At 40.4% G+C, this 25,021-nt stretch overlaps 1 protein-coding gene and 1 long non-coding RNA gene across 2 annotated transcripts; one reads left to right on the top strand and one right to left on the bottom strand.

The window, feature by feature from the left end:
- Positions 1 to 20,327, top strand: LOC136748267 (proprotein convertase subtilisin/kexin type 5). The gene is made up of 16 exons (XM_066701878.1): positions 1 to 309; positions 2,372 to 2,575; positions 2,755 to 2,823; positions 3,220 to 3,262; positions 6,780 to 6,925; positions 9,472 to 9,666; positions 10,731 to 10,817; positions 11,775 to 11,973; positions 12,192 to 12,415; positions 13,538 to 13,780; positions 15,994 to 16,239; positions 16,466 to 16,661; positions 17,955 to 18,160; positions 18,342 to 18,442; positions 19,123 to 19,294; positions 19,775 to 20,327. The coding sequence occupies exons 1-16, from the start codon at positions 126 to 128 to the stop codon at positions 20,161 to 20,163; spliced, it is 2,904 nt and encodes a 967-aa protein (XP_066557975.1). The 5' UTR covers positions 1 to 125; the 3' UTR covers positions 20,164 to 20,327.
- LOC136748269 (uncharacterized) lies at positions 13,173 to 24,205 on the bottom strand. Its single transcript, XR_010816571.1, has 4 exons — positions 24,142 to 24,205; positions 18,367 to 18,472; positions 13,644 to 13,748; positions 13,173 to 13,403 (listed from the first exon to the last, which is right to left on the bottom strand). It is a non-coding gene; the product is annotated as an uncharacterized LOC136748269 (long non-coding RNA).
- Positions 24,206 to 25,021: the final 816 nt, after the last annotated feature.

Genomic DNA, 25,021 nt, shown 5'->3' with positions numbered 1-25,021 from the left:
CGAGTTCAAGCGTTCAATCCCTGGTGCTCAACTAGGGATGCACACCTGCGGGAGCTTCAACTCGCCGACTGCCGTCATTTATCGTCACTAAAAGCTCTTGTTTTTGCGTGAATGTTAAAGAAGACATGGAGGTTAACACTTTCCAAGCACTGCTTTTGGTGGTTTTCTGCGGATTTGCGCACAGTAAACCTGCGTCGCTGTCCTGTCCCGGCGGGCAGTTTGCGTTGAAGCAGCAGTGCGTCGGCTGCCATCCTACCTGCGCTGAATGCGTCGGTCATGAGCTGTTTGAGTGCACAACCTGTGGAGTGGGTGAGACACTTTGTGACTTGTGTACATGCATCAAATGAGTTTTAAAAGGAGTCGAGATGCAAATAAAAAGCTAATTCCTTAACTGGATTGAAATATACATGCATGCCTTTTTAATGTTGTGGTGCAATGTGAAATGCAATGCGTTGTTATCGTATTTACTAATCATTCACCATGTGAAGGCTGGTGGAAGTGTTCCTTTTTGCGCAACATATCCGCCAGTTTGAGAAAGTATAATGAAACAACGATAAACATAATGTATTATTAGTTAGTTTTGAGATAAGCAATAACTGAATAAGGAAACTCTTTCTAAATGCTAGGTGTACACAAACGTGGGTGAATGCAGTTTCATAAGGAATCCGTTTAGAATTTAATTTAACAGTATTGGTGGGGTATTTCAGGTCTCTATTTAACATTTTCGCATAGACACAAAGGCTCACCACTGTCTTTCTGTTCAAAGGTATTTGTTCTCAGAGAAGCTAATAAGGTGGTGAGCAATCCCAGGCTCCCAGCTTGTTCTCTCTGTATACACAGCTGTTGGAGTCGGACAAAACGAAGCACACCTTCATTTATCTTTTTGACAAAGATGCATTATTTTTGAAAAAGAGACCTGGCTAAGTAAAGTCGACGACATGCATAATAAAGGACTTCTTTTTGTATTTTTGTTTTTAACATTATTTTAATTATAAGGACGTTTCTTTCAGCTGAGCTATATCTAATTTGTATTATTAGAAATGCAAACGTTTGGTAAAATATTAATCCCCTAAAGTTTTCTCTCTCTATCTCAATAAGGAATCGCAAGCAACTCAGTTTAGAGAAATCCTTTAATACAGAAATGGGTGGCAGGGGGAACAGAAGTGCCCATTTTCCGGCCTTTATGTTGCAAAATGGATTCAAGTCCATGCTGTATTGTTGTAATGTGATAACTACAGCAGCCACACACACAAACAATTAGAAATGTACAAGAAAGCATCCAGTTAGCCATTGCTGCAGCACTATGCGGTTGTCTTATTACATAGTCCCCCCGTCCTAAGTAGTTGTCTGGATAGGAAACCACACTGTATAGAGCACTAAGGAAATCAAGAACTACCAGACAATGTGGTTAATGGTTTTGATTTCAGAAAAGGACTATGTATTAAGTTGTTTTTAATAAATAAGTAAATTATAGCTAGACAAATATTCTAGATTTGCAAAATTTGACTGTTCTTTCCAAGGTTATACACAGCTGTGAAATGGTTCATACTGATGCATGGATGATAAAAATATGAATTGTGGAATGGACATTAAAATGCATAAATAATGTAACTGCTCTGTTATTGTACTGATTTGGCTGAATAAGTAGGGTGCAATCTACTAGGGCCTATTAGAAGTTGAAAGCTGGTTTAAATGGGTTTGGTGGGAGAAAAACATGCTCTGATCATGAAAAGCAAGCAAAGACAAATGCAGCAATTTAATGTTATAGTTGAGTTCAGAGCAACATTTGTAGGATTTGGCCTAATTGTCTTTCCTACACTAACTTCTGTCTCGTATATTGGTGTGTGTGGACAGGGGTGTTGCTATAGTAGACCTCTATATGTTGCATAATCATGAACTAAAGTTAACTAACAACTTTTATTTCAACAGTTAACATCCTGACAAAGCTTTGTATGGTAAAAGGTTGAAATCAACCCCACCCCTTTTTTTGTATTGAAAGTGAAGATGACTTCCCTGATGCATTTTCTTATTATGGTCTGATCTGGCTGCTTCCTTTGGTGTGTTCAGTGTCTTGCTGGAAGAAGGTTGACGCACCCTTGCCAGTATGTCGTTTACCTTATGTGAACTTTCATATAATAAATGTAACCAAACAATAACCTTTCAATGGGCCGTGTCACATTTGATTTATGCAAAAGTTGGTAAAACCTACTTGGCACAGATTTGTATATTGTTGTGGAAGAGCCTTTGATTAAAATTCCCAGTGGAACTTGGATTGCAAAAGACCTTTACTGGCAAGCATTTTTGTAGCTAATGGATCCATCAGGAGAGGTGAAGCGCTGGTTTCCATTAACAGCACTTGTGGTCTTCCTAGATGAAGACGGATTGGAGCGGTTTCTGCACCGAGGCCGCTGCAGGCTGCACTGCCCCCGGGGTTACTACCCAGACCGGAATCTGTACACCTGCGAGTCCTGCATGCCCAACTGTGAGATCTGCACTGATGCCGATGTCTGCGCCAAGTGCCAAGAAAGTTACAAACTCCAAAATGGAATCTGCCAGGCAGCTGAGTGTGAAGAAGGTAATGTTAACCGGTGACTTTTTGATGACCCGACCAAGAGAAATTGGTGTTGGAAGAGAAGGATATTTAAATGTCATAGTGCACAGAGCTCCAGTCTCTCTCGGAGGAGGTGCAGTTGCTTTGTAAATGTAGTGCCTGGTGTTCAGGGGCTGAGTGGTGCTGTGCTTCTTGTGTTACAGGCCAAGTCCAAGACCCTGAAACTGGAGAATGCTTTGACTGTGAAGCTGGATGTAAAACATGTTCAACAGGTAAATCACAGGTCTGATCCTGGGGCCTGCTGTATAAATGGGCTGGTGATTTAGATTATGGCTAATGTTCATTTGGAATTGTGTACACAGGGGGGTGAAAGGTAATAAGTTAGCATTGATGAAAACAAGTCTGTAATTTAAGCTTGAAAACTGCAGTGGACTTTATTATTAGAGGGCACTTTATCGGCCTATTTTCCATTTTATGAACTTAAACTAATGTATGGCCATATTTTTTGTGTTCAGCATGTAAGATCTCTTCTTTTGCAAGAAAATATATGAGGCTGCTAAAGTGGATCAATATGTTCACGTCCTTTCTCATTCCCTGGTGCTTTTTGTATTTTATTTGCGTCCTGAAAAGCACTTTCTCGTACTGATCATTCTTTCTTTCCCACCCAGATGACCCTGAGCTCTGTAACAGCTGCATGGAAGGATATTTTCTGTGAGTAAAGCTCATTTGCATTTTTTCCCATTGCATTCTTTCTCTTCCTTTCACAGTCCAAGGTGTTTGAGTGTACAATTCCTCTGGATGTCCCAAAAGGGAGTCTTTTAATTTACTGAAATTCTTAATTGACCAGTATTGTTTCACAATGAAATGGAGAACTGCCATAGCATGTAAGTCCTCCAAATATGTCTTCAGCCTGCTACAAAAAGGGATGTTTGCCAAGACTGTCTTCCTCCCTGCTGATGTAAGAATATGTTCTGCAGTGTTAGGCTGGTTTTGAACATTTTGTTTGGGTTTCTAATAGAAGAAACAACTTCTGGTTACTTTTATTAATGAATATGCAAACGAGTGTGGTCAGTTCCCCTTCAGTATCCTCACAAAGAAATGGAAGCCTTGAAATGGAAGTGTTTTGAACGTGGAAGGTCCCACATGCATAACATCTCAAGTTTTGCACCACCTTGGCTATAAATTGAAAGAACCATTCCTGACAGAGTTCCTTTTCCATCCAGTCCTTGGGGGCCATAGGGTCTGTTGTTGTTTCACATCCACCTGAGCTTTCAGGAAAGTAAACTTTTGATGAACTGCACTGAACCATATTTAACACTCCACCCAGAACTGAAGAAGGTAATGAGAAAAAGAGACCTATATAAAATAACCATAATTTGGCCCTTGAGGACCAGAGAAGATTTAAACAATGATGTGGTGCCTGAGGCTAAAACTGAGTCTGATTTGACTTCCATTGAAGTATTATAAAGAATGCTAGATTACATTCCTGAATAGTGATTAATCCTCTTTAGATATTTTACCTGATGGCAAGGGGGGTGAATGTCACCGCTCTATTTAGGGAGCCTGGCTCTTTTTAAGGACTGAAAACCGAGCAGCAACCAAGAATCCAGATGTGGCGACCAACACTCTCTCCACTGCGCCAGAGTTGTTTCATTGGTCCCCTGCATTACCTTAGCCTCTGAACAAATGGCACATTGTTCAGTTTCCCCTTCTGCATTAGCTTTGCTCCACTATTCTTTTGCATCATGTTACCTACTGATGAGGGATGTTTTCTGAAACCTGAGATTTAGTATAGAGGAAAACTTGTAGAGCTGAATTGAACCCAACATATTAGCGAATAGTCTATGTTGATGTCAACAGTTTGGAAACAAATCTGTCTGTTTATTTGGATTTTACCTTTACTATTTACGGTTGACTTTTACGATTTATTTTTGGGGGGTCATCCTTCAGTTTTAAGTCAGACATTTCCTTTGAAGGTTTGGAGGCTGTGTACATAGGGTTTCTCTGGTATCTTCCCTTTCCATGCTTCCCCAGTTGTCCCCTTCTTACATGGAATATTCTATAGTAATATTTGTTGGCAATCTTCAACACTTTAAAAGGTAAACATTTAAAAAACCTTATGCATTCATGCATTGTGTTTGAAAGCCCTTGATAGATTTTAGTAGTGGAAAATCATCCATTGTAGCTGGGAAGATTAACTGGAGAAACACAGCTAAGTAGTAAACAGGATTTAGGGTCATTTTTTGTTTCCTTTTCAAAAGTCTTCACACTGTTCTTGAATCTTTTGCTTATTAATCCAAGTCCACAAAATCCACCCTTCAATACCCTTAAAATGCTGGTACTTTATTTTCAGCTTTGCAATGCATTTTTTCAGCTCTCGGGTTAAATCAAAGCAAACTGCAGTCCCCCAGCTTTAGTAACCTGTAACTCGGGAAAGGAAAGCAAGGACCCCAAATATATGCACGTAGAATATTTCTTTGGCAACAAACAGTGTTTAAAGTACTGGTAGTATTCTTGTCCAAGTCTGTGTGCATACACACACGCGCAAACACTTCCACACACTTTGTCTGCATTGTACAAAACCTAAATGACCATAAGGTTTATAAGGAATAAGGTAATGTATATTAATGTCATGGTTATTCTATAATACAATCTAAAATGTCATAAGCAGCAGTGCACTTCCAATAACTCTTTTAAGCAAGAAGGAAGCTGATTTTCTTTATCTGTGGCTGATAGCTTTGGGTAACTGGTTACCACTGTAGTCTACAAACCATGATGCCAGTGTGTGACAGAGGAAATGTGCCTGGACACTTTGAAGGTTGTATTGCCTGCAGCTGGCCATGGGTTTCTGGCTCTGAAAGAGATGAGCAGCTGTGATGAGCAACACAGCCTCTGCAGTTTATCTGAACAGCCCCTCAGAGCATCACAGTGCAGAGATTCACAGCCACAGCACCGAGCAGGAAACGCAACTCACTGTCGGTTCCAATAATTATTCCAATAATTAAAGACTTCACTTAACTGAGAGCCCATCGGTGCCAGCCCCAGATCATTGGATCACACCTGCTCCATTAGTTTGTATTTGAAACTTTCAAGCAAGATGACTGTCACCAGTCCAGACTATTAAGTGACTGTACATGTAGCAACGTTTAAACTGTGACTTTTACAGTGTCGCACAAAATCCTATTTCATTTAAAACCATTTCTGGGGACAACTTGTCAATTAAAATGACCCTGTGGGGCAGTAGCCTGAAAAGCAGTTCTGGGATGGTTTTTAATTTCGGAGAGCTGTATGCCAACCAGGTTGTTAATGTCAAGTTATATCTTTGACATGGGGATACTTAAACAATGCAACAGGTGTGCTTTTGGACTCCCTTGGGCCACTGTCTCCAGCCCACTTCTATACTGCTGCAGGCTGTGCTGTGAACCTGGGTGTGGCAGCAGCTCTCTGGTTACCTCTTTGCCCAGCTCCTATTGTCAGACTTCCACACACAGCCATATCCCATTATTTATCTTTGTATCACCTGCAAGAGCCATAATGATTCATAGCCATATTATTTTCATTAGCCATTTGATCTGAGAACAATCATATCAGTTGCCCTGCTTCAATTAATAAGTTGGGCTACCGTACTGTATCTGGAAGTGAATTTCTCACTCGGTAGCAGCCTTCTCTTGCTCTTTTCTCTCAGAACACTGATGCATCCCATAAGTCCGAATATAAATTAATCACAAAGTATTTTGATTACTGTACATTTCTTTCAGCATACAGTGGAAATGCATACATGTCACGTGCTCCCAATCAGCCCTGGAAGAAGAAGGAAAAAAACGTCTCCAGTCTTACTTATTCTTGCACTGTAAAATATGAAGGTTCTTTAGCGGTTCTATTTAGAACCTTTGGGTTCTTGAGTTAAAGAGTTTGTTTAAGAACCGTGAGGTCTGTCTTAAACGCATGGGATCATTTAAAAACCCTTTTCATCATGATCGTGGTTGATTTAAGATACATTTAACGTTCTTTAAGGATACTTGTTTGTAAGGAACCTTGGTAAAAGGTTCTAATAAGAACCTTAAGGGTTCCTCCACAGTATCAACCCCAGGAACCCTAAAAGGTTCTTATTAGAACCTTTACTTCGTGTACTCTCCTGTATTGTTATTTAGATTGGAGGTTGAAATTTGATATAATGACCTCTATGGCAATGCAATCTCCTGATTATATTGATCTTGCATTTCTCCAGCTACAGACACCAGTGTCGCCGGCGCTGCCCACAAAAGACCTATGAGGATGTTGGGAGGAAAATTTGCTTTAGCTGCCCAGTCCCCTGCACTGACTGCTTTAGTGAGTCTCTCTGCCTTGCCTGTCAGCCTGGCCATTTCTTGACTGGTGAGTACCTAATGTTTTAGTGCTTTAGTCTACAGCCTACAGTGAATGCGCAGCTACTACTAACTTGCTCTTTGGTTATTACTTCACTTAGAATACCATGTCTAGTTCAGGGCATGATATCCTGAAAAGGATTTAGAAGTCAGAAAATGAAATGCTCCAAATACTTTGACATTGTCCCAGGCATGAGAAACTCATTCATGAAATGTTTGAGGACAGGGCAATGTTGAGAATAAATGAAAGCATTTTGGTGTATTCTCAGTTTCTCATTTTGACGAATTACCTTTTGGATGAGTGCTTTAAAGAGGAATGATTCAAAGAGCTTAATCTTTCTAACTTTTTGGAAGGTGGCGGTAGAGAGGTGACTCCGCTGAGGTCTAGGTAATCTAAAATGAATTAAACAAAGCAAAATATCAGGGCACATCATGAGACCCAGCTGAAACTGCTTTGGTTTTTTTTGTGTTTTTTTCCTCTTTCTTTCCTTTTCTTCATAAATAGCAGACACCACTTTGAACAGTTCACCAATCAGCCCACTGGAATCTTTCAGTAGTCAGCTATAAGAATCACTGCCTCCAATAAGAGTTTGTTTGTTTAAAAATTAACCCAGAATTAACCAGTTGAGTTTCTCTTGTAGTTTCTAGACATTTCCCAGCACCTAATAAACTTGCCACACTCATAAAGGCACTTCTATGATGAAAGTCCAACAATAGTCAATTTGGATAGCAAATCAGTGTTCTATTTCTATAGGCAATTGGATTCTAGGGGTAATGCAAATAATGGTTGAGGGGTTAAGTGTGTGTGTGTGTGTGTGATGTATATAATATATAAATAATGCCCTAGCCCAATACATTGATGACAAACTGGGACAGATGTCCTACAAGTAGTCCAATATAAAGAGGTTCCAATTACATTTTTTACACTGCCAATTTGACCCTCGGCAAGTCTTCACTGAGCTTCACTGACCTTTTACCAAAAGCAAGCAGTTGTAATATCCAGTCAATGGCTATTATACATAGTATCTGTGACTCCATATTAGATGTAGTGGCTCAGCTAGTAAAGGTCTCTGCTCAGTCTGCAGTCACCATGGCCCCCAATGTTCATGGTATTATGTACAAGCACAACCTTTGTGGCTGGTCAGGTACCTGTGCAATTGCAGTACTATTAGGGAAAACTATCTTTAGATCTTTATTTTGTTTGAAGGTGGTAGCAATGCATTATCTTAGAAATTGGGAGATGTAAAAAGAGGGTATTTAAATTTCAGGGTTTCCATTTATTTTTTTATTTATTTTTTTTCCCCATCAGAGAAAACATGCTGCATTTCAACTGTCATACCATATATGTTTGTAAAGAAAACCTCTCGTGTTTTTGTTTTTAGATTGACAATTGTTGACTTTCATACTTTACTTTTCCCCTCCTCCCCTCCTTCAGTTGCATTTCTGAGAGGGCACTGTGTACTTTAGTTTCATAGTTACAGGCAGCTGAAGCCGCCTCCTCTCCCTCTGCATCTCTCTCTCTCTCTCTCTCTCTCTCTCTCTCTCGGCCACTCTCTTAAAAGCAAGCCGTTGTTTGAGATCCAGTTCCAAGTGATTTGGGTCACAGTTTCACAGTTGAACTGCCAGAAGGAATGCAAGAAGACACTGCCTTGCTTACTCTAACTGAGGAGAGGTCATGACAAAAACACAGACCGCCTTTGAGAGCTCCACTTCATTTGCTTAAGGCGAGCCATTCGGCACTTTCTCTAACATCAACAGTTTTGAGCGCCATTGCCGTTTCTAGCTTCAATGTGTGTATTCAAAAAGTGGCCTGGAACTACCTGTTCTGTAATCTTTTGTGGGAATGTTGTAGTTTTTCTCTGCGATTTAGGGATATCCATTGCAAGGAGGACTATTCTGTATTGCTGGTTTGCATTTATAATCTAATGTTGATTTCCAGTGCTTTCAGCTATTTCAGAAATAACTTTTAAAATGTAATTACTTTAAAAGTGAACATACTAAACAATACATGTTTGTTTTGATCTTTTGATTTGGACCCATCTAGTGGAATTGAAAACTGTATTCCTTCTTGGTTTTTTATAATTTAAGAAAAAGGCTCATAATCCATAACAAACTCCTGTGACCTTTTTTGTATCTGCACTTTAACATGCCCTGTGCCCACCCATAAATTCTAAGGGTAAAAAAGCATTATATGTACAAATGGTCAAAACAATGATTCTTACATTTTACAGGTAAAGATATTTTTTTAGCAACCACCTGGTCACTGTGACTCAACCATGCAAAAAGGATTATTGGACCAAATTATTTGATATCCAAGAAAGTGTGTGGAATTTTGCTTACTATCATGGCTTAATCTTTCTCAAATGCTGAACATAAGGAAATTGTTTATACAGGTCAGAAGTCTGCTTCTGAAGTAGTTACTGAAATATACATCACAGCTTTTGTTTTTGTTATATTCTTGTTGTAATCTACGCAACGGGTGGGCAGGCAGGATTGTTTTGTGTGAGAAGGCCGTGGCAGGAATTCATCATGCCCTACAATATGCTTTGTCCACAGAGGGAGGTTGTGTAAAGCAATGCCCTGATGGCACCTACGGGGACACAAACGGCTGGCGCTGCGAGGCCTGTCACAGCTCCTGCCAGAGCTGCCATGGCCTGCTGGTGAAGGACTGTGATGTATGCCCTGATGGGAACCTTCCTCTGTACGGTCAGTGTCCTGCTGCCAGCTGCCTGGAGGGACAGTATTTTGATGGTAAGTCGGCCAACACTGACGCTTTTTTTTTTTTTTTTATTAAGTGTACATAATCTGTCTTTTGAACAAACTGCTTCTGTGTAACTTGTAAATATCACAAGGACTGTGTCACTAAGTGTTCTAGTAATTTTAGGTAAGATTAAAAACCATTGTGCAGTTGTACCCGATTTTGATAAATATAAATATAGATTTGCTGAAATTGAAACTTTATTTTAAAGCGATTCAATTGAACAAACCAGTCATCCATTCCATTCTATTCAGTAGTTTTTCATTATTTTTTAAACTAATCAACAACTGCTTTCCACACACTGCCAGAGCTGTAAACGCACTTATTATAAAATCTTTCCATGTCTATCCATTTAATTGTTTGCCTTATTCAATAGGGTCTGCTAAAAACCCCTAGGTTTAATTCCGTACTGTCAAAATTCAAAATGTTAAGTTAAAAATACTGCAATAACTACTTTTTCAAAATTTACCATTTGTTTTGTATTTTGATTTTCTTTGGGCCCTGGAAAGACCATCTGTTTATCTCCACACTGCGGCCCACACAGGGATGTTCTTTCAGCTGTTTTAATGTCCCTGTGCTGCTACTTCCCTTTTCTCATGTTGTACATCCCTACAGCACAAACTACTGGGGAAAAAGTAAAATTAAAATTGCAGTTTTATGTAAGATGTATTCTTCTTACCAAAGTTTATTTTTAGATGTACATCTACGTTCAAAATCAACTTCAAATAAAATTAATTCAGAATGTGAATGCATAAAAAAAGATATAGCCTTCCTTATAGCAATACCAAGACTGTCCTCTGCTGGATAAATTCAAATACTACACTTTGGTACTTATGCTGTTTAATGCAGGGAAACACTGCAGTTCCATTTGTAAGAACTGTAAACACATAGTTTGTATAGATTTATTTTGGTTTTGCCTGTTTTCCGAAAATGGATTTATGTTGTGGATATAATAAGACAATCGCAAAGTTAGACTGTACTGTGGCTGTATCAGATCTATGCTTTTTGAATCTGGACATGTTTTATTTGGTTTCTCTTGTATTGCCTGACCTCTTAGCAACCGATGCAAAGTGCTATGCATGTGACATTTCCTGCAAGACCTGCTTTGGGCCTCAAGCTCTGGACTGCTCCTCATGCTTTACAGGTACTTTGTCCCTTTGCGTGAGTGTCGATTCAGTCAAGATGCGCATTTCATGAACCAAACGGGTTTGTTTGTAATGTCCATCTATTCAAGCAATTACTGTTACAAACCATGAAGTCGGTGGCGAAAATATATAATGCAAATGGATTTTACAAGGGAAGATATTTCACAAATGCTGTCGTTCTCCTTGCTAAACGGCCTCCATTTCACTTTGATGCATGTTTATCCTTTCTGCTGTAAACAGCCACAGCATAAATCTGATAACTACACAGATTAGAGGCTGTCGTCTGATGGTAGTGATTGTGGAATGGGATCAGTTAATGGTAAAATACTTCAACCTCCCGAACTAAATGGATGGTGATGTTAAATTGCACATTTGTCACTGTCCTCTGTTTGATGGAACTAAAAATAGCAACTGGAACTGTAATCCCCTCACTGATAATTGAGCAGAAAGAAAGCCTGGTGGGCAAACCGCCCAGTGTAACACACTGAGCAATATTGCCTGCAATAATCTCGAGAGATTTGGAGAGGCAAGTGATATTTATGTACATACTGTAACCATTTCAATTAACTCCTCTGCATACCTGGGAACACTTCATTTGACCCAGACACTGTGGAAATGATTGCCAATGCCCTGGAGACCCAGCAGTTGCACTCAATCTTAAATGAGGGTGACACATGGGGATAAATTACCCTAATTCAAGATTTGGTTTACAATTTCCATATTCTGTCCGAATCAGTTATCGGTCACTGATATTGGAGTGCTGCAGTCTTATGTGTTATAGGTCATATTAAACAATGAACACCTAAAGTACTGGGGTAAAATGTTATAATGCATTGAATTAGGCAAGATTGAAACCCAAAGATGTAATGGTGGGACCATGACTGTTCAACCTGGTGTAAGCAATATATTAGACTTGGTTGTTTCCTCTAACAACTTATCTACTCCTGCTGTTGTAGGCTATCTACTGGACCAGGAGGGCTCCTGTGTGGAGCACTGCCCTGCTGGGTACTTTGTTAAGTCTGAAAGCCAGCTGTGTGAGGAGTGCTCTCCCAACTGTGAGACATGCGAGGAGACTAGTGACACGTGTGTCAGCTGTAAGAAAGGCAAATACAGACTCTTCCTTCATGAAGGGAAGTGCTGGTCAAATTGCCCAGAGTAAGTTGGAATTATCAAACTTAATTCTGACAAAATTCACCCTTTTCATGTAAAGTATGGGGCAAATACTTTTTCATGGTACTGTATACAGTTCTAACCTTGATTATGAAATAATTTAGATTATATCTGCAGCACACCCTTTAATGCAAAAAAAATGTATTGTTTTAAATGTTGTAGTTTTGGTCAAAGTATGGTGATTCACTACAGTGTCGTTTCAGAGGTTACTTTGAGAGAGTGGAAGGCACATGTGAGGCCTGTGATGACTCCTGTCTTACATGTGACGAAAACAAGTACAAGTGCCTGTCTTGTGTGAAGGGGCTGTACCTGGAGAATCACCAGTGCAATGGCAACTGCTCCTTCGGGAGCTACCCTGCCGAGGATGGGACCTGCAGCCGCTGCTCTGCTCACTGTGATGTCTGCACTGACGCCAACACCTGTATGAGTAAGGCATCACTGTGATTATTTGTTATTCATTTAGGCTGATCATTAAGCACTTCTCAAATAGTATGGCTGATTCTTCATAGTTGAAGGCCATTGTTTAGTGAAGATGTTTTTTGGTTTTTGAACGCATTCTTTTAAGCCCTCCAAACTTGTTTTTGTAACTATCACTGCTACTACAACTATTATACAGGCTCGGGGAGATGATTTATGCACACAGGCTCCAAATTGACATGCAGTAAGGTTGTAACTAATGCAGCTCTCGCCAATAATGCTGTGGACCTACATGTGCCTGGTTAGACAGTCCTTATTGTTGTGCAGCAAGTCAAGGAAACCCTGGCCAACTGTGAGCCAGGCCAGCCCCAGCGATTGAAATTGGAACCAGGGATGTCTGGGCTGTTGTGAGCAGCCTTCTCTCCAGATGCAGTTACTATTCTTCAGCCTGTTTTTTTCCTTTTCTGTCCTAAACCTGATTACAGTTCAGTTATTGCATCACAAGCCCCATTTTTCTTTGCCAAATGAAGAAGAAAGCATAGCATGGTGGGTCTCCAGTTGATTTAGTTACATTTTGAGAGAATCTCATTTTGGCTTTTACATTTTCCTTGTTGTAATCGCACTTCCTGGGGTTGCAAGACATCAGTTCAGCCAGCATGAAAGAATACTGGCTGATATTCTGTCTGAAAAATGTGTTGCAGATGCTGGAACTGAGTCTCTCCATTGTCCTGTTCTGCCTGTGGCACTGTTTTTTCAGAAAAAATAAATTGAGCATTCAGAATTTTTAATGTTTGTATCTTGCACAAGTTTTCAATGAACTGTTTGCAGCTAAAACGTATATGTTTTGCTTTTAAAATCAGTCCTTCATTGGGCTTCTCTAAACCCATGTAAACTGAACTTCATGAATCCAGCTGGGGCTTGAGAGCAGCAGGCCAGTGGAGCACTTCAGTAGGTGGTGACTGTGGTGACTGTGTCTCAGTGCAGCTGCTGGGCATCTCCTAAAATATTCAAAGTCAGGAGGTAGTGTTCAGTGGATTGTTGCTGGGAAGAAACTGTTTAAATTCTCTTCACAAAGATGCAAGATCAGCAAACTAATACATTTTTACCAATTTATTTGTTTTGTTTCACCAAGAATGCAGTTTTTTGTACCTGCTTCTCAATGGTGTCTGCAAAGCAAATTGTCCTGATGGTTACTATGAGGACCTGGACAAAGGCAAGTGTGTTCCATGCCACCCTACCTGTGCCACCTGCTCGGGGCCAGAGACGGATGATTGTGAGAGCTGCTCACTGCAATATCCCAGGCTGTACGATGGTCGCTGCTCTGAGGACTGTCCTCCAGGAACCTATTATGAGATTTCAGCCAGTGAATGTCAGGGTAAGGGAACAATTATAATCAATGTGTGATCAGACTTTAGATTTCAATACAAATCATGTTAGGACTACAGTAAAAAATGGACAGCTAGACATGCCATGTAGTAAAGATGTTACTTATTAACCTTGTATATATACAGTGAGGGAAAAAAGTATTTGATCCCCTGCTGATTTTGTACGTTTGCCCACTGACAAAGAAATGATCAGTCTATAATTTTAATGGTAGGTGTATTTTAACCGTGAGAGACCGAATAACAACAAAATCCAGAAAAACGCATTTCAAAAAAGTTATAAATTGATTTGCATGTTAATGAGGGAAATAAGTATTTGATCCCCTATCAATCAGCAAGATTTCTGGCTCCCAGGTGTCTTTTATACAGGTAACGAGCTGAGATTAGGAGCACTCTCTTAAAGGGACTGCTCCTAATCTCAGCTCGTTACCTGTATAAAAGACACCTGTCCACAGAAGCAAGCAATCAATCAGATTCCAAACTCTCCACCATGGCCAAGACCAAAGAGCTGTCCAAGGATGTCAGGGACAAGATTGTAGACCTACACAAGGCTGGAATGGGCTACAAGACCATCGCCAAGCAGCTTGGTGAGAAGGTGACAACAGTTGGTGCGAATATTCGCAAATGGAAGAAACACAAAATAACTGTCAATCTCCCTCGGTCTGGGGCTCCATGCAAGATCTCACCTCGTGGAGTTTCAATGATCATGAGAACGGTGAGGAATCAGCCCAGAACTACACGGGAGGATCTTGTTAATGAGCTCAAGGCAGCTGGGACCATAGTCACCAAGAAAACAATTGGTAACACACTACACCGTGAAGGACTGAAATCCTGCAGCGCCCGCAAGGTCCCCCTGCTCAAGAAAGCACATGTTCATTGGCAAACTTCAGATGGGCCTGTACATCTGAATGATTCAGAGGAGAACTGGGTGAAAGTGTTGTGGTCAGATGAGACCAAAATCGAGCTCTTTGGCATCAACTCAACTTGCCATGTTTGGAGGAGGAGGAATGACCCCAAGAACACCATCCCCACCGTCAAACATGGAGGTGGAAACATTATGCTTTGGGGGTGATTTTCTGCTAAGGGGACAGGACAACTGCACCGCGTCAAAGGGACGATGGACGGGGCCATGTACCGTCAAATCTTGGGTGAGAACCTCCTCCCCTCAGCCAGGGCATTGAAAATGGGTCATGGATGGGTATCCCAGCAAGACAATGACCCAAAACACACAGCCAAGGCAACAAAGGAGTGGCTCAAGAAGAAGCACATTAAGGTCCTGGAGTGGCCTAGCCAGTCACCAGACCTTAATCCCATAGAAAATCTGTGGAGGGAGCTGAAGGTTCGAGTTGCCAAACGTCAGCCTCGAAACCTTAATGACTTGGAGAGGATCTGCAAAGAGGAGTGGGACAAAATCCCTCCTGAGATGTGTGCAAACCTGGTGGCCAACTACAAGAAACGTCTGACCTCTGTGATTGCCAACAAGGGTTTTGCCACCAAGTACTAAGTCGAAGTCGAAGTCTGGATTTTTTTGTTGTTATTCTGTCTCTCACTGTTAAAATACACCTACCATTAAAATTATAGACTGATCATTTCTTTGTCAGTGGGCAAACGTACAAAATCAGCAGGGGATCAAATACTTTTTTCCCCTCACTGTAATTACTCTAGAACCCATTTGTATGCATGTACCTATACATATTTATATACTGTTACTTGCATTTGTTGCACAGTAGTCATACATATGTGCCTTTTAGTTTAAATGGTAATCTTCAGTGACTGTGGTTAATCTCTTCTGTAATTGCAGCTAAATCCACCACAATTGTGTTTATTGCTTAGAAGAAAACAAAGGCTTGAATGTATATAGTCCTTTATTATCATGCATGTTACTACTGCATGTAGCACAAAGTGTTTTATGCATCTGCCGAAGGCGCCTTGGGATACACACACAACCTTATCGATTGTGGCACTTCCCTACCGTGCGACAGCTTGAGTACAGTGTTCCAATGAATTTGAAATCAAATTGACCATTGTCACGGTCTCCAATACTTTTTCCTCAGAATTCAACTTTTGTTAGTTGGTGTTTTAACAACCGTGTTTACTTTTCACTCAGGCGTGAAGGCAGATTTAAAAACAGATCGTTAAAAACGTTCAAGACATTAATTGGAAAATGCCTCTAAGGAATATATAATTGTAATCTTCAATCTTTCAGAGTGTGACCTGACCTGTGCCAGCTGTTTAGGCCCAGAGGCAACACAGTGCATTAAATGTAAGGAAGGCTTGGCACTAGATCAAGAAACCAGGATGTGTGGTGTCACCGGTGACTCCAACTGCCCCCCCAAAATGTTTCTTCATGAAGATCGTTTCACTTGCAATGCTTGTCACCGCCAGTGTGAATCGTGTGTGGGCCCTGCTGACACAGACTGCCAGACCTGCGCAGTGCCCAGTTACTTGTACAGTAAGTACTTTTGTTGATCAAGTCTTGCGAGATGTGCTTGATTTTTGTTATATGTAGTGGGTACTTGTAATGGTCTGGCAGAGCTCCATCATATTGGAAACATTTCTTCCCCCCTGTTTCATTATATGCAAGTGACCGTAAAATGTAATATAATTTGAAATACACGGTGAAAGGCTTAATCTGAAGAGAACAGCTGCATCCAGTATGCCAATTTGTTTTGATGCAGATGGCACATGTGTGACGGGATGTCCTGGGGGCACCTTCCAGTCCAGTGAGGAGGCAGACAGAGTGGAGCTCGGTTTCTGTTCGGTGTGTGACCATGTCTGTGACACCTGTACTGGGGCCTCGCCCAAGGACTGCATCACTTGTTCTTCAGGCTATTTAAAATTCCTTCACCTCTGCATCTCCCACTGTCCCACAGGGTAAGTACCGTTAAGTGTGGGCAGTAGTTTGTCAAATACATCCTACCACATTTTGAGGAAACCATTTAAACCAGAAGTAGTTTCAGCACACGTCCGTTACGAATTCAGAAGAAATTGAAAATTGATATAACTACAGGGTAAAAGAAGCTTTTCAAATGACTAATACTTTCAGACATGGCATTGTAGGAATACTTGGTCTGTGTTAACTTCTCCACCTGTTTCCACACCTGTATCAATCTTAATGGTAGTATTTGCGTGTGACTGTAGTGACGCTATCATGAAGATATTATTCATCCTTAATCCAACCTTCTGTAAGAGGAGAGGATTGAGTTTTTATTTAGCCTAGTGCTACAGGTGAATTGGTATGTGTTGCACACCTGTAGGTTTTTTTTTTTTTTTTTTTTTTTTTTTTTTTCTCCTCCACCCTTACCTGCTTATACAATGACTGTGTCCTGATTGCCCCACCTAAATTGAACATGCTTACTGCAAATATTACACCAACTGCTGGTGACCAACGTCAACTCTGGAATAGATTTGATTTCCTAGTGACAATGGTAAATGGGTAGTTCCGTATATATAGGAACCTGACTGCACTACCCATGTTTAATAAGGAAGAGATCTCAAAAGATAATGTTTATATGAATGAGCATATGGGGACAGGTTTTACAGGTATTTCGTTTATTTTTCTTCCGGAGTCCCTGATCCTGCTTCTGGAGAACTGAGTTGTTTGCATTTATTTTCAGCCATGTTCTCATTTATTTAATGAACCAATTGTGGTGTAATTGGTTTTGATTGTATTATGTGATTGATTTATTTAGCCAATGATGTGATAACCCTATAAAGCCTAAAGCTCTGCAGGACCAGGGCTAGAGGACTCTGCCTTAGACCTGGAAAAAACAAGTCTGGTCAGCTTAAGGGAATCTCTAATTCAGAGCCCAGAAGGACCAAGGAAGTCCTTTGACCAACTCCAACTCCATAAAACTTAAGTCAAGTTTTGCCCTTACATCCTTGAGTTTAAAGGTGTTATCTTAACACTTTTAAACCAATATGTGAGAGAAAGAAGATGCTGAATAACTTTATTCAATGTTCTTTGGTACTAATGTTATTCATGCAGCCAGTCACTGACCATAAAGGATTTGCTAGGAAGAATCCAAATCAAGGGTGACTGAAGACTGACACTTTTTTAATGATTTGTTTTGTATTTATTTTTTTAATACAGGCTGTCTGGTTTGATGCACATGCCTTACTGAATGTTTGCATCCTTATGTAGTAGTTTTGTCCTGGTTGCTACAGGTACTATCGTGAGAAGACTCGATGTGAGAAATGTGACTCTTCCTGTGGCCGCTGCTCTGGCCCTGGCATTAAGTCCTGCCTGGCCTGCCCCCCCCACCTGCTGGAACTGGAAAGTACCAAACTCTGTGTAGAGCACTGCCCTCAGCGATTCTACCAGCAGGACCACAAGTGCAGACAGTGCCACACTAGCTGTAAAACTTGTAAAGGTAATTAGGGCTATTGGTTTATTACTGTCAATGCTGATGAAAGCAAGCACCTCATCTAACAAACTGCCCTTGAGGAACAGTAATAATTTGTCAGTTCATAGTTCAATTCTGTTTTTTATATAAGTTTCAGTTTTTGTCTCGTGAACCCTTAACCCTTGATTTGATAGTTTTTACATTGTAGATGCCACCCCTCAGGGATGTCTTACCTGTGACAGGGGCAGTACCCTGCAGGATGGGATCTGTTACCCTCGCTGTGAAGAAAGGCATTACTTCTCTGAGGATGTAAGTAGCTGCAGTCAAAGACTCCAGTAGCTGCAATACAAAAGAAGTTGTACTGTGGTTAAGAAATGCTGACTTTTATTTGACTACACCTATGACTAACATGATGTAAATAATAATAATAAAAAAAAAGTATACATTAAAACTCAAGTTCTGCTCTTTAAGGATCTGCAACAAATATTTGTCATATAAAATGTGATGTATGGCCTGTTAATGTGGTTTTGCCATCTGAGAACTGCTCATAAGGTTACGGTTTTGAGTTACAAAAGAAGGGTGCTTATTGGAGGTTCCTTCATATGAATATAATTGTGTGCACCAAGCATGCTCTTGCTCTTACACAACATTGTATCAGTCTGTTTAACATTTTGGCTTACTTTCACAGTTTCTTGTTTCTTAAAAACATACATATCAAACCAGCATTGTGCAAAACTTAATAAATTGCCAGTTTCTTTCCAAGAATATTATACTCAACCCAATTGATTTGAGATCATGGTAGCTCTCTGTTTTCAAACGGATAAGTAAATATTCCTTCTCCCTATCCTGAATACAAACATTACATTTCAAAACAATTTTAGATTTAGATACCTCTCTGTGGACATTTTAAGTTGCATAGCATGCCATTCAATATGGATAACTCATCTAATTGTAGCCATCTGGATATGTTTTCTCCTCTCTCCCCTCAGGAGCTTTGTAAGCTATGTGATCCCTCCTGCAGACACTGTTCAGGCCCGGGCCCACATCAGTGTTTGACATGCAAGCCTAACTTCAGTCTTCATCCTCTGGAAAACCGGTGTGATAGATGCTGCGAGTCAAAGCTCAACAATACTAACTGCTGCCACTGTAGTACCAACTCAGGTACTCAAGCTTTTCAAATCTAAAATGGAGGGTTTTGTAGAACCACAAGAGGTTGGTAGCAAAGTGTGGTGTAAAGTAATATGAGATGGGTTAAATCTTCACAAAGCTGCAGTATCACAATTGCAAACTGATTATATTGGTTCTTTGTCCAGTAGTATGATATTCCGGTGTTCTTTCATGGATTATTAGAATGAATTGCCTTCTGATTAAAACTGAGTGATCTAAATAAATTCTGCAGCAAAGATTTGCACATAGTGTACTTGCAAGTTATCAATATTCTGTTTCCCTGTGGTTTATATAACATGGTTATATTGACCTGAATTTCCACCCAATAAAATGTTTAGTGCATTTTCTACAACCAGCTTCTTTATATTTACTTTGCCACCACAGGAGATTAATTACTAGCACCAGTAAAGTATGTATGTTAAAAAAATGGTAATAGTGTGATGCTAGCTGAATTTGTTTGTTTACAATCCCCAGCGCTTTGTGTAGAGGTCTCCTTCCCCATGTCGGAGCACACTCTTCTATCTGGGAAGGCAGACTCTCAGATGCCAAGTCACGCATCCATAGCACTGCCTGCCCTGCTGGTGCTGGCCCTGGTGTTGGGGCTAGCCATGTTCGCACTCTTCCAGGCCAGGGCGAGGAAGAGACTGTGCTGGAAACAGAGCTATGAGAGACTGAGTGGCAGTGCTAAGGCTGCCCCCCCCACCTCTACCATGCTCCATGGCGTCCCGGGCCCCGAGGACAGCGGTGACGAGACTGATGTGGTTTACACCAGCAGGGATGGCACGGTCTACCGACGCTACAACTTCATCAAGGCTGAGGATGGAGAGGATGACAATGAAAACACTTACTTGAGCAAATCTTAGGGCCAAGATCTGTGTGAAATGTGTAGTGGTTTGCTGAATACGTGCCTTCAGTAGGAACATGATGCTTCACACACAAATTCATATTTAGAAAGTAATTTTTGTATGATGCTTCATCTTTTTGATAATTTGAGGATGTATCCTAAATAAAAAGATTACAGAAACCATACCTTTATCTAGTACTTTGGATATGATCTAACCACTATGGAGTGTCTTCAACCTGTTCTGAAGGGCCTGTGATTTGGGGGTGTTCATTGAGGTGGGAGGGTGGGGTTGAATGTTTTTTTTTTTTCCTCCTATATATAATATAGTACATGTGTATATTATCAAGTGAAAGTGAATGAGGGGAAATATTTTATTAGGAGTGTAATCATAAATTCATTCATCACAGCTGTTGATCACATGAAAGCATATGATATGATATGATATACTTAGATTTTCACAAAGCTTTTGATAAGGTTCCACACCAAAGACTGATCCTCACATTGGAAGCTGTAGGCATTCAGGGTAATGTAAGTAGATGGATTATGAACTGGTTGATGTATAGGAAACAGAGGGTGTTGATTTAGAGGAGTTGCTTCTACAGTGAGGGGAAAAAAGTATTTGATCCCCTGCTGCTTTTGTACGTTTACCCACTGACAAAGTAATGGATCAGTCTATAATTTTAATGGTAGGTGTATTTTAACAGTGAGAGACAGAATAACAACAACAAAATCCAGAAAAACGCATTTCAAAAAAGTTATAAATGTATATGCATGTTAATGAGAGAAATAAGTATTTGACCCCTTCCACTTAGTACTTGGTGGCAAAACCCTTGTTGGCAATCACAGAGGTCAGACGTTTCTTGTAGTTGGCCACCAGGTTTGCACACATCTCAGGAGGGATTTTGTCCCACTCCTCTTTGCAGATCCTCTCCAAGTCATTAAGGTTTCGAGGCTGACGTTTGGCAACTCGAACCTTCAGCTCCCTCCACAGATTTTCTATGGGACTAAGGTCTGGAGACTGGCTAGGCCACTCCAGGACCTTAATGTGCTTCTTCTTGAGCCACTCCTTTGTTGCCTTGGCTGTGTGTCTTGGGTCATTGTCATGCTGGAATACCCATCCACGACCCATTTTCAATGCCCTGGCTGAGGGAAGGAGGTTCTCACCCAAGATTTGATGGTACATGGCCCTGTCCATCGTCCCTTTGATGCGGTGCAGTTGTCCTGTCCCCTTAGCAGAAAAACACCCCCAAAGCATAATGTTTCCACCTCCATGTTTGACGGTGGGGATGGTGTTCTTGGGGTCATTCCTCCTCCTCCAAACACGGCGAGTTGAGTTGATGCCAAAGAGCTCGATTTTGGTCTCATCTGACCACAACACTTTCACCCAGTTCTCCTCTGAATCATTCAGATGTACAGGCCCATCTGAAGTTTGCCAATGAACATGTGCTTTCTTGAGCAGGGGGACCTTGCGGGCGCTGCAGGATTTCAGTCCTTCACGGTGTAGTGTGTTACCAATTGTTTTCTTGGTGACTATGGTCCCAGCTGCCTTGAGCTCATTAACAAGATCCTCCCGTGTAGTTCTGGGCTGATTCCTCACCGTTCTCATGATCATTGAAACTCCACGAGGTGAGATCTTGCATGGAGCCCCAGACCGAGGGAGATTGACAGTTATTTTGTGTTTCTTCCATTTGCGAATATTCGCACCAACTGTTGTCACCTTCTCACCAAGCTGCTTGGCGATGGTCTTGTAGCCCATTCCAGCCTTGTGTAGGTCTACAATCTTGTCCCTGACATCCTTGGACAGCTCTTTGGTCTTGGCCATGGTGGAGAGTTTGGAATCTGATTGATTGCTTGCTTCTGTGGACAGGTGTCTTTTATACAGGTAACGAGCTGAGATTAGGAGCAGTCCCTTTAAGAGAGTGCTCCTAATCTCAGCTCGTTACCTGTATAAAAGACACCTGGGAGCCAGAAATCTTGCTGATTGATAGGGGATCAAATACTTATTTCCCTCATTAACATGCAAATCAATTTATAACTTTTTTGAAATGCGTTTTTCTGGATTTTGTTGTTATTCGGTCTCTCACGGTTAAAATACACCTACCATTAAAATTATAGACTGATCATTTCTTTGTCAGTGGGCAAACGTACAAAATCAGCAGGGGATCAAATACTTTTTTCCCTCACTGTAACTGGAGTGAGGTTGTTAGTGGAGTTCCACAGGGATCAGTATTAGGGCCTTTGCTTTGTCTAATCTATATCAATGATCTGGACTCTGGGATAGTTAGCAAACTTGTCAAATTTGCAGATGATACTTAAATAGGTGGCTCGCAGATACAATCTCGGCAGCACAGGCCATTCAAAGGGACTTAGATAATATTCAGTTGTGGGCCGACACCTGGCAGATGAAACAAGATGTGGACAAGTGCAAGGTAATACAATAAAAATGTCCACTATAATTACACTATGGGAGGAATTGAACTAGAGGAAGTAACACATGAGAAATACCTAGGAGTCTATGTGGACTCCTCACTTTCTCCATCCGAACAATGTGGGGAAGCAATAAAAAAGGCAAATGATGTTAAGGTATATTGTCAATAGTGTAGAATTGAGAACAAGGGCAGTGATGTTCAGACTGTACAATGCACTAGTTAGAGCTCATCTGGATACTGTGTACAGTTCTGGGCTCCACACTTCAAGAAAGATATCGCTGCTCTAGAGGCAGTTCAGAGGAGAGCAACCAGACTTATTCCAGGTCTGAAGGGAATGTCCTACTGAGAGACTGAGGAACTGAACCTTTTCACCCTGGAACAGAGGAGACTACGTGGGGACTTGATTCAAGTCTTCAAAATCATGAAAGGCATCGACCACATCAAACCAGAGGAGCTTTTCCAGATCAGCAGGGACACATGCACCCAGGGACACAAATGGAAATTGGGCTTCAAGGCATTCAAAACGGAAAACAGGAGACACTTCTTTACACAGAGAGTTGTCACAATCTGGAACAAACTCCCCAACAATGTGGTTGAAGCTGAGAATTTGGGAACATTCAAAAATAGACTGGATAGGATCCTTGGACCCAAATGGACACCAAACGAGCATGATGGGTCGAATGGCCTCCTCTCATTTGTAAACTTTCTTATGTTCATTGTCAACATTTCTTCAACATCAATTTCATCAGCAAATGCAAACAACCACAGAGAGAGAGTGATGACAGTTAATCTGGGGGGGAGAAGAAATGAAAACAACTGAAATACACTTTCTTGGTGTTAACTATACAAAAACAGTAGAGGAAAAAACACTACAGCTTCAGGATGAACCTAGAATGAAAACTGCAAACATCGTTTTTTTGGCTGAAATTAGTTTATTGACGTGTGTTAGAAGAAAGACAGTACCCTCCACATATTGTGTAGTACCTAACACATTATTTGTGTAGAATTTATACACATGTATATTAAACCTGAAAAACAGATTTTAAAAATACTATCAATGTTTTTAAAACTAGTTCCATGCAAGTTATGGTTAGAGAGCACTTTTATACACATTCAGTTTTTCCAATATGTTGTATACAGGTCTCCAGTTCAATTAAAGTTGAAGTAAAAAACAACAACAACAACAACAACAACAACAACAACAACAACAACAACAACAACAACAAAACGATGCACGCTGACATTTTTCAAATTTCAAATATCGTCAGCGGTCACTGATAAAATATTTTAAATGTAGTTACTATTTTGATAATAAATTTGATGAATGCACACATAATACAATTTTGTTATCCTGCACTGAAATATTTTGCTGGTAAAATATTTGAGTTAAACTAGCCGTTTATGACATATGACAAATGACATATTTTAATTAACGAAACTCAGAAATATTTGTCCGTGCTTCAATTCGAATTATATACCTTCATCAATTTCTACAGTGTATAGCACTTAAACATTTAAGCAGCAAAGACCCGTTCAACAGCCTACACAAAAAATATATGTAGTCTTACTTGAGCAAGCCTTCCTCCATACAGCCGCTTCCGTGAAAATGGAGGCTCTTCCCAGGTGTTCCAGTTCAGAGGCTTCCCGCCTTCATCTCATTGGCTGAGTACTTGATAACCCTTTCCGACTCTATGATTCGCCGGCTAAGCTGTTTGTCATAGAGTAGCGTTTTATTTATATGTTTTCTTTATTAAGGGGAATTTTGCTTATTTTTTACCATGTCACTCAAAATACACCCATGAAAAAAGTACCGTCTGGGGAAATACATGTGTTTGAGAGGATACTGTGTTTGTTATCTGGGGTCTGTTTGATTGCTTTGACTGTCACGACGTCTATTGAACATTAAAGCAACGTATATTTCGACGTTGATGAATCGCTGCCAAATCCACGTTGGATAGCGGTTGTATTGTTGTTGATCCACGTCATTTCAACCACGAAACAACGATGAAATGACGTCGAGTGGCTGCTGGGTAGTTTGTTTATGTTGTGTATTAAAATAGATTTTTTTTTTAGAGTTTCAAAAGAAGGCTTCATTAAATACTTTAATATGCTGTAAAGAAATGTAATTACTGCCAAGATGTTTCCACCCGCCTTTTCTCATTTAGACAAGATCCCTGAGATGCTGCTGTGCTTTTTACAGGCACACGAACTTCAACGTTTATAAATGAAATGCCTCCTGATGTGAAGAGGGATGTATGCGTGTGCTCTTTTCCTTAAAATTAAATGTTGGGGGAAAAAGTTATACATATAGAGATGACTTAATAAATTGTCCACTAGTAATAAAGGCAGTGTCCAGCATAACTTACACTACACTATATATATATATATATATATATATATATATATATATATATTGGTGTAGGCTAATGGTCATATATACATATTATA

This window comes from Amia ocellicauda, chromosome 4 (assembly GCF_036373705.1).
Source record: "Amia ocellicauda isolate fAmiCal2 chromosome 4, fAmiCal2.hap1, whole genome shotgun sequence".
In the NCBI taxonomy this organism is placed as follows: domain Eukaryota; kingdom Metazoa; phylum Chordata; class Actinopteri; order Amiiformes; family Amiidae; genus Amia; species Amia ocellicauda.
Note: the sequence above shows the minus strand (reverse complement) of the source record. Positions and strands in the feature narration are given on the sequence as shown.

Bases quoted from the DNA above. Each gene is read 5' to 3' on its own strand.
- LOC136748267 (XM_066701878.1), top strand. From the start codon at position 126: ATGGAGGTTAACACTTTCCAAGCACTGCTTTTGGTGGTTTTCTGCGGA. The intron at 9,667-10,730 runs GTAAGTCGGCCA...CTGACCTCTTAG, and splicing joins GGAGGGACAGTATTTTGATG to CAACCGATGCAAAGTGCTAT. The intron at 16,662-17,954 runs GTAAGTACCGTT...TGGTTGCTACAG, and splicing joins ATCTCCCACTGTCCCACAGG to GTACTATCGTGAGAAGACTC.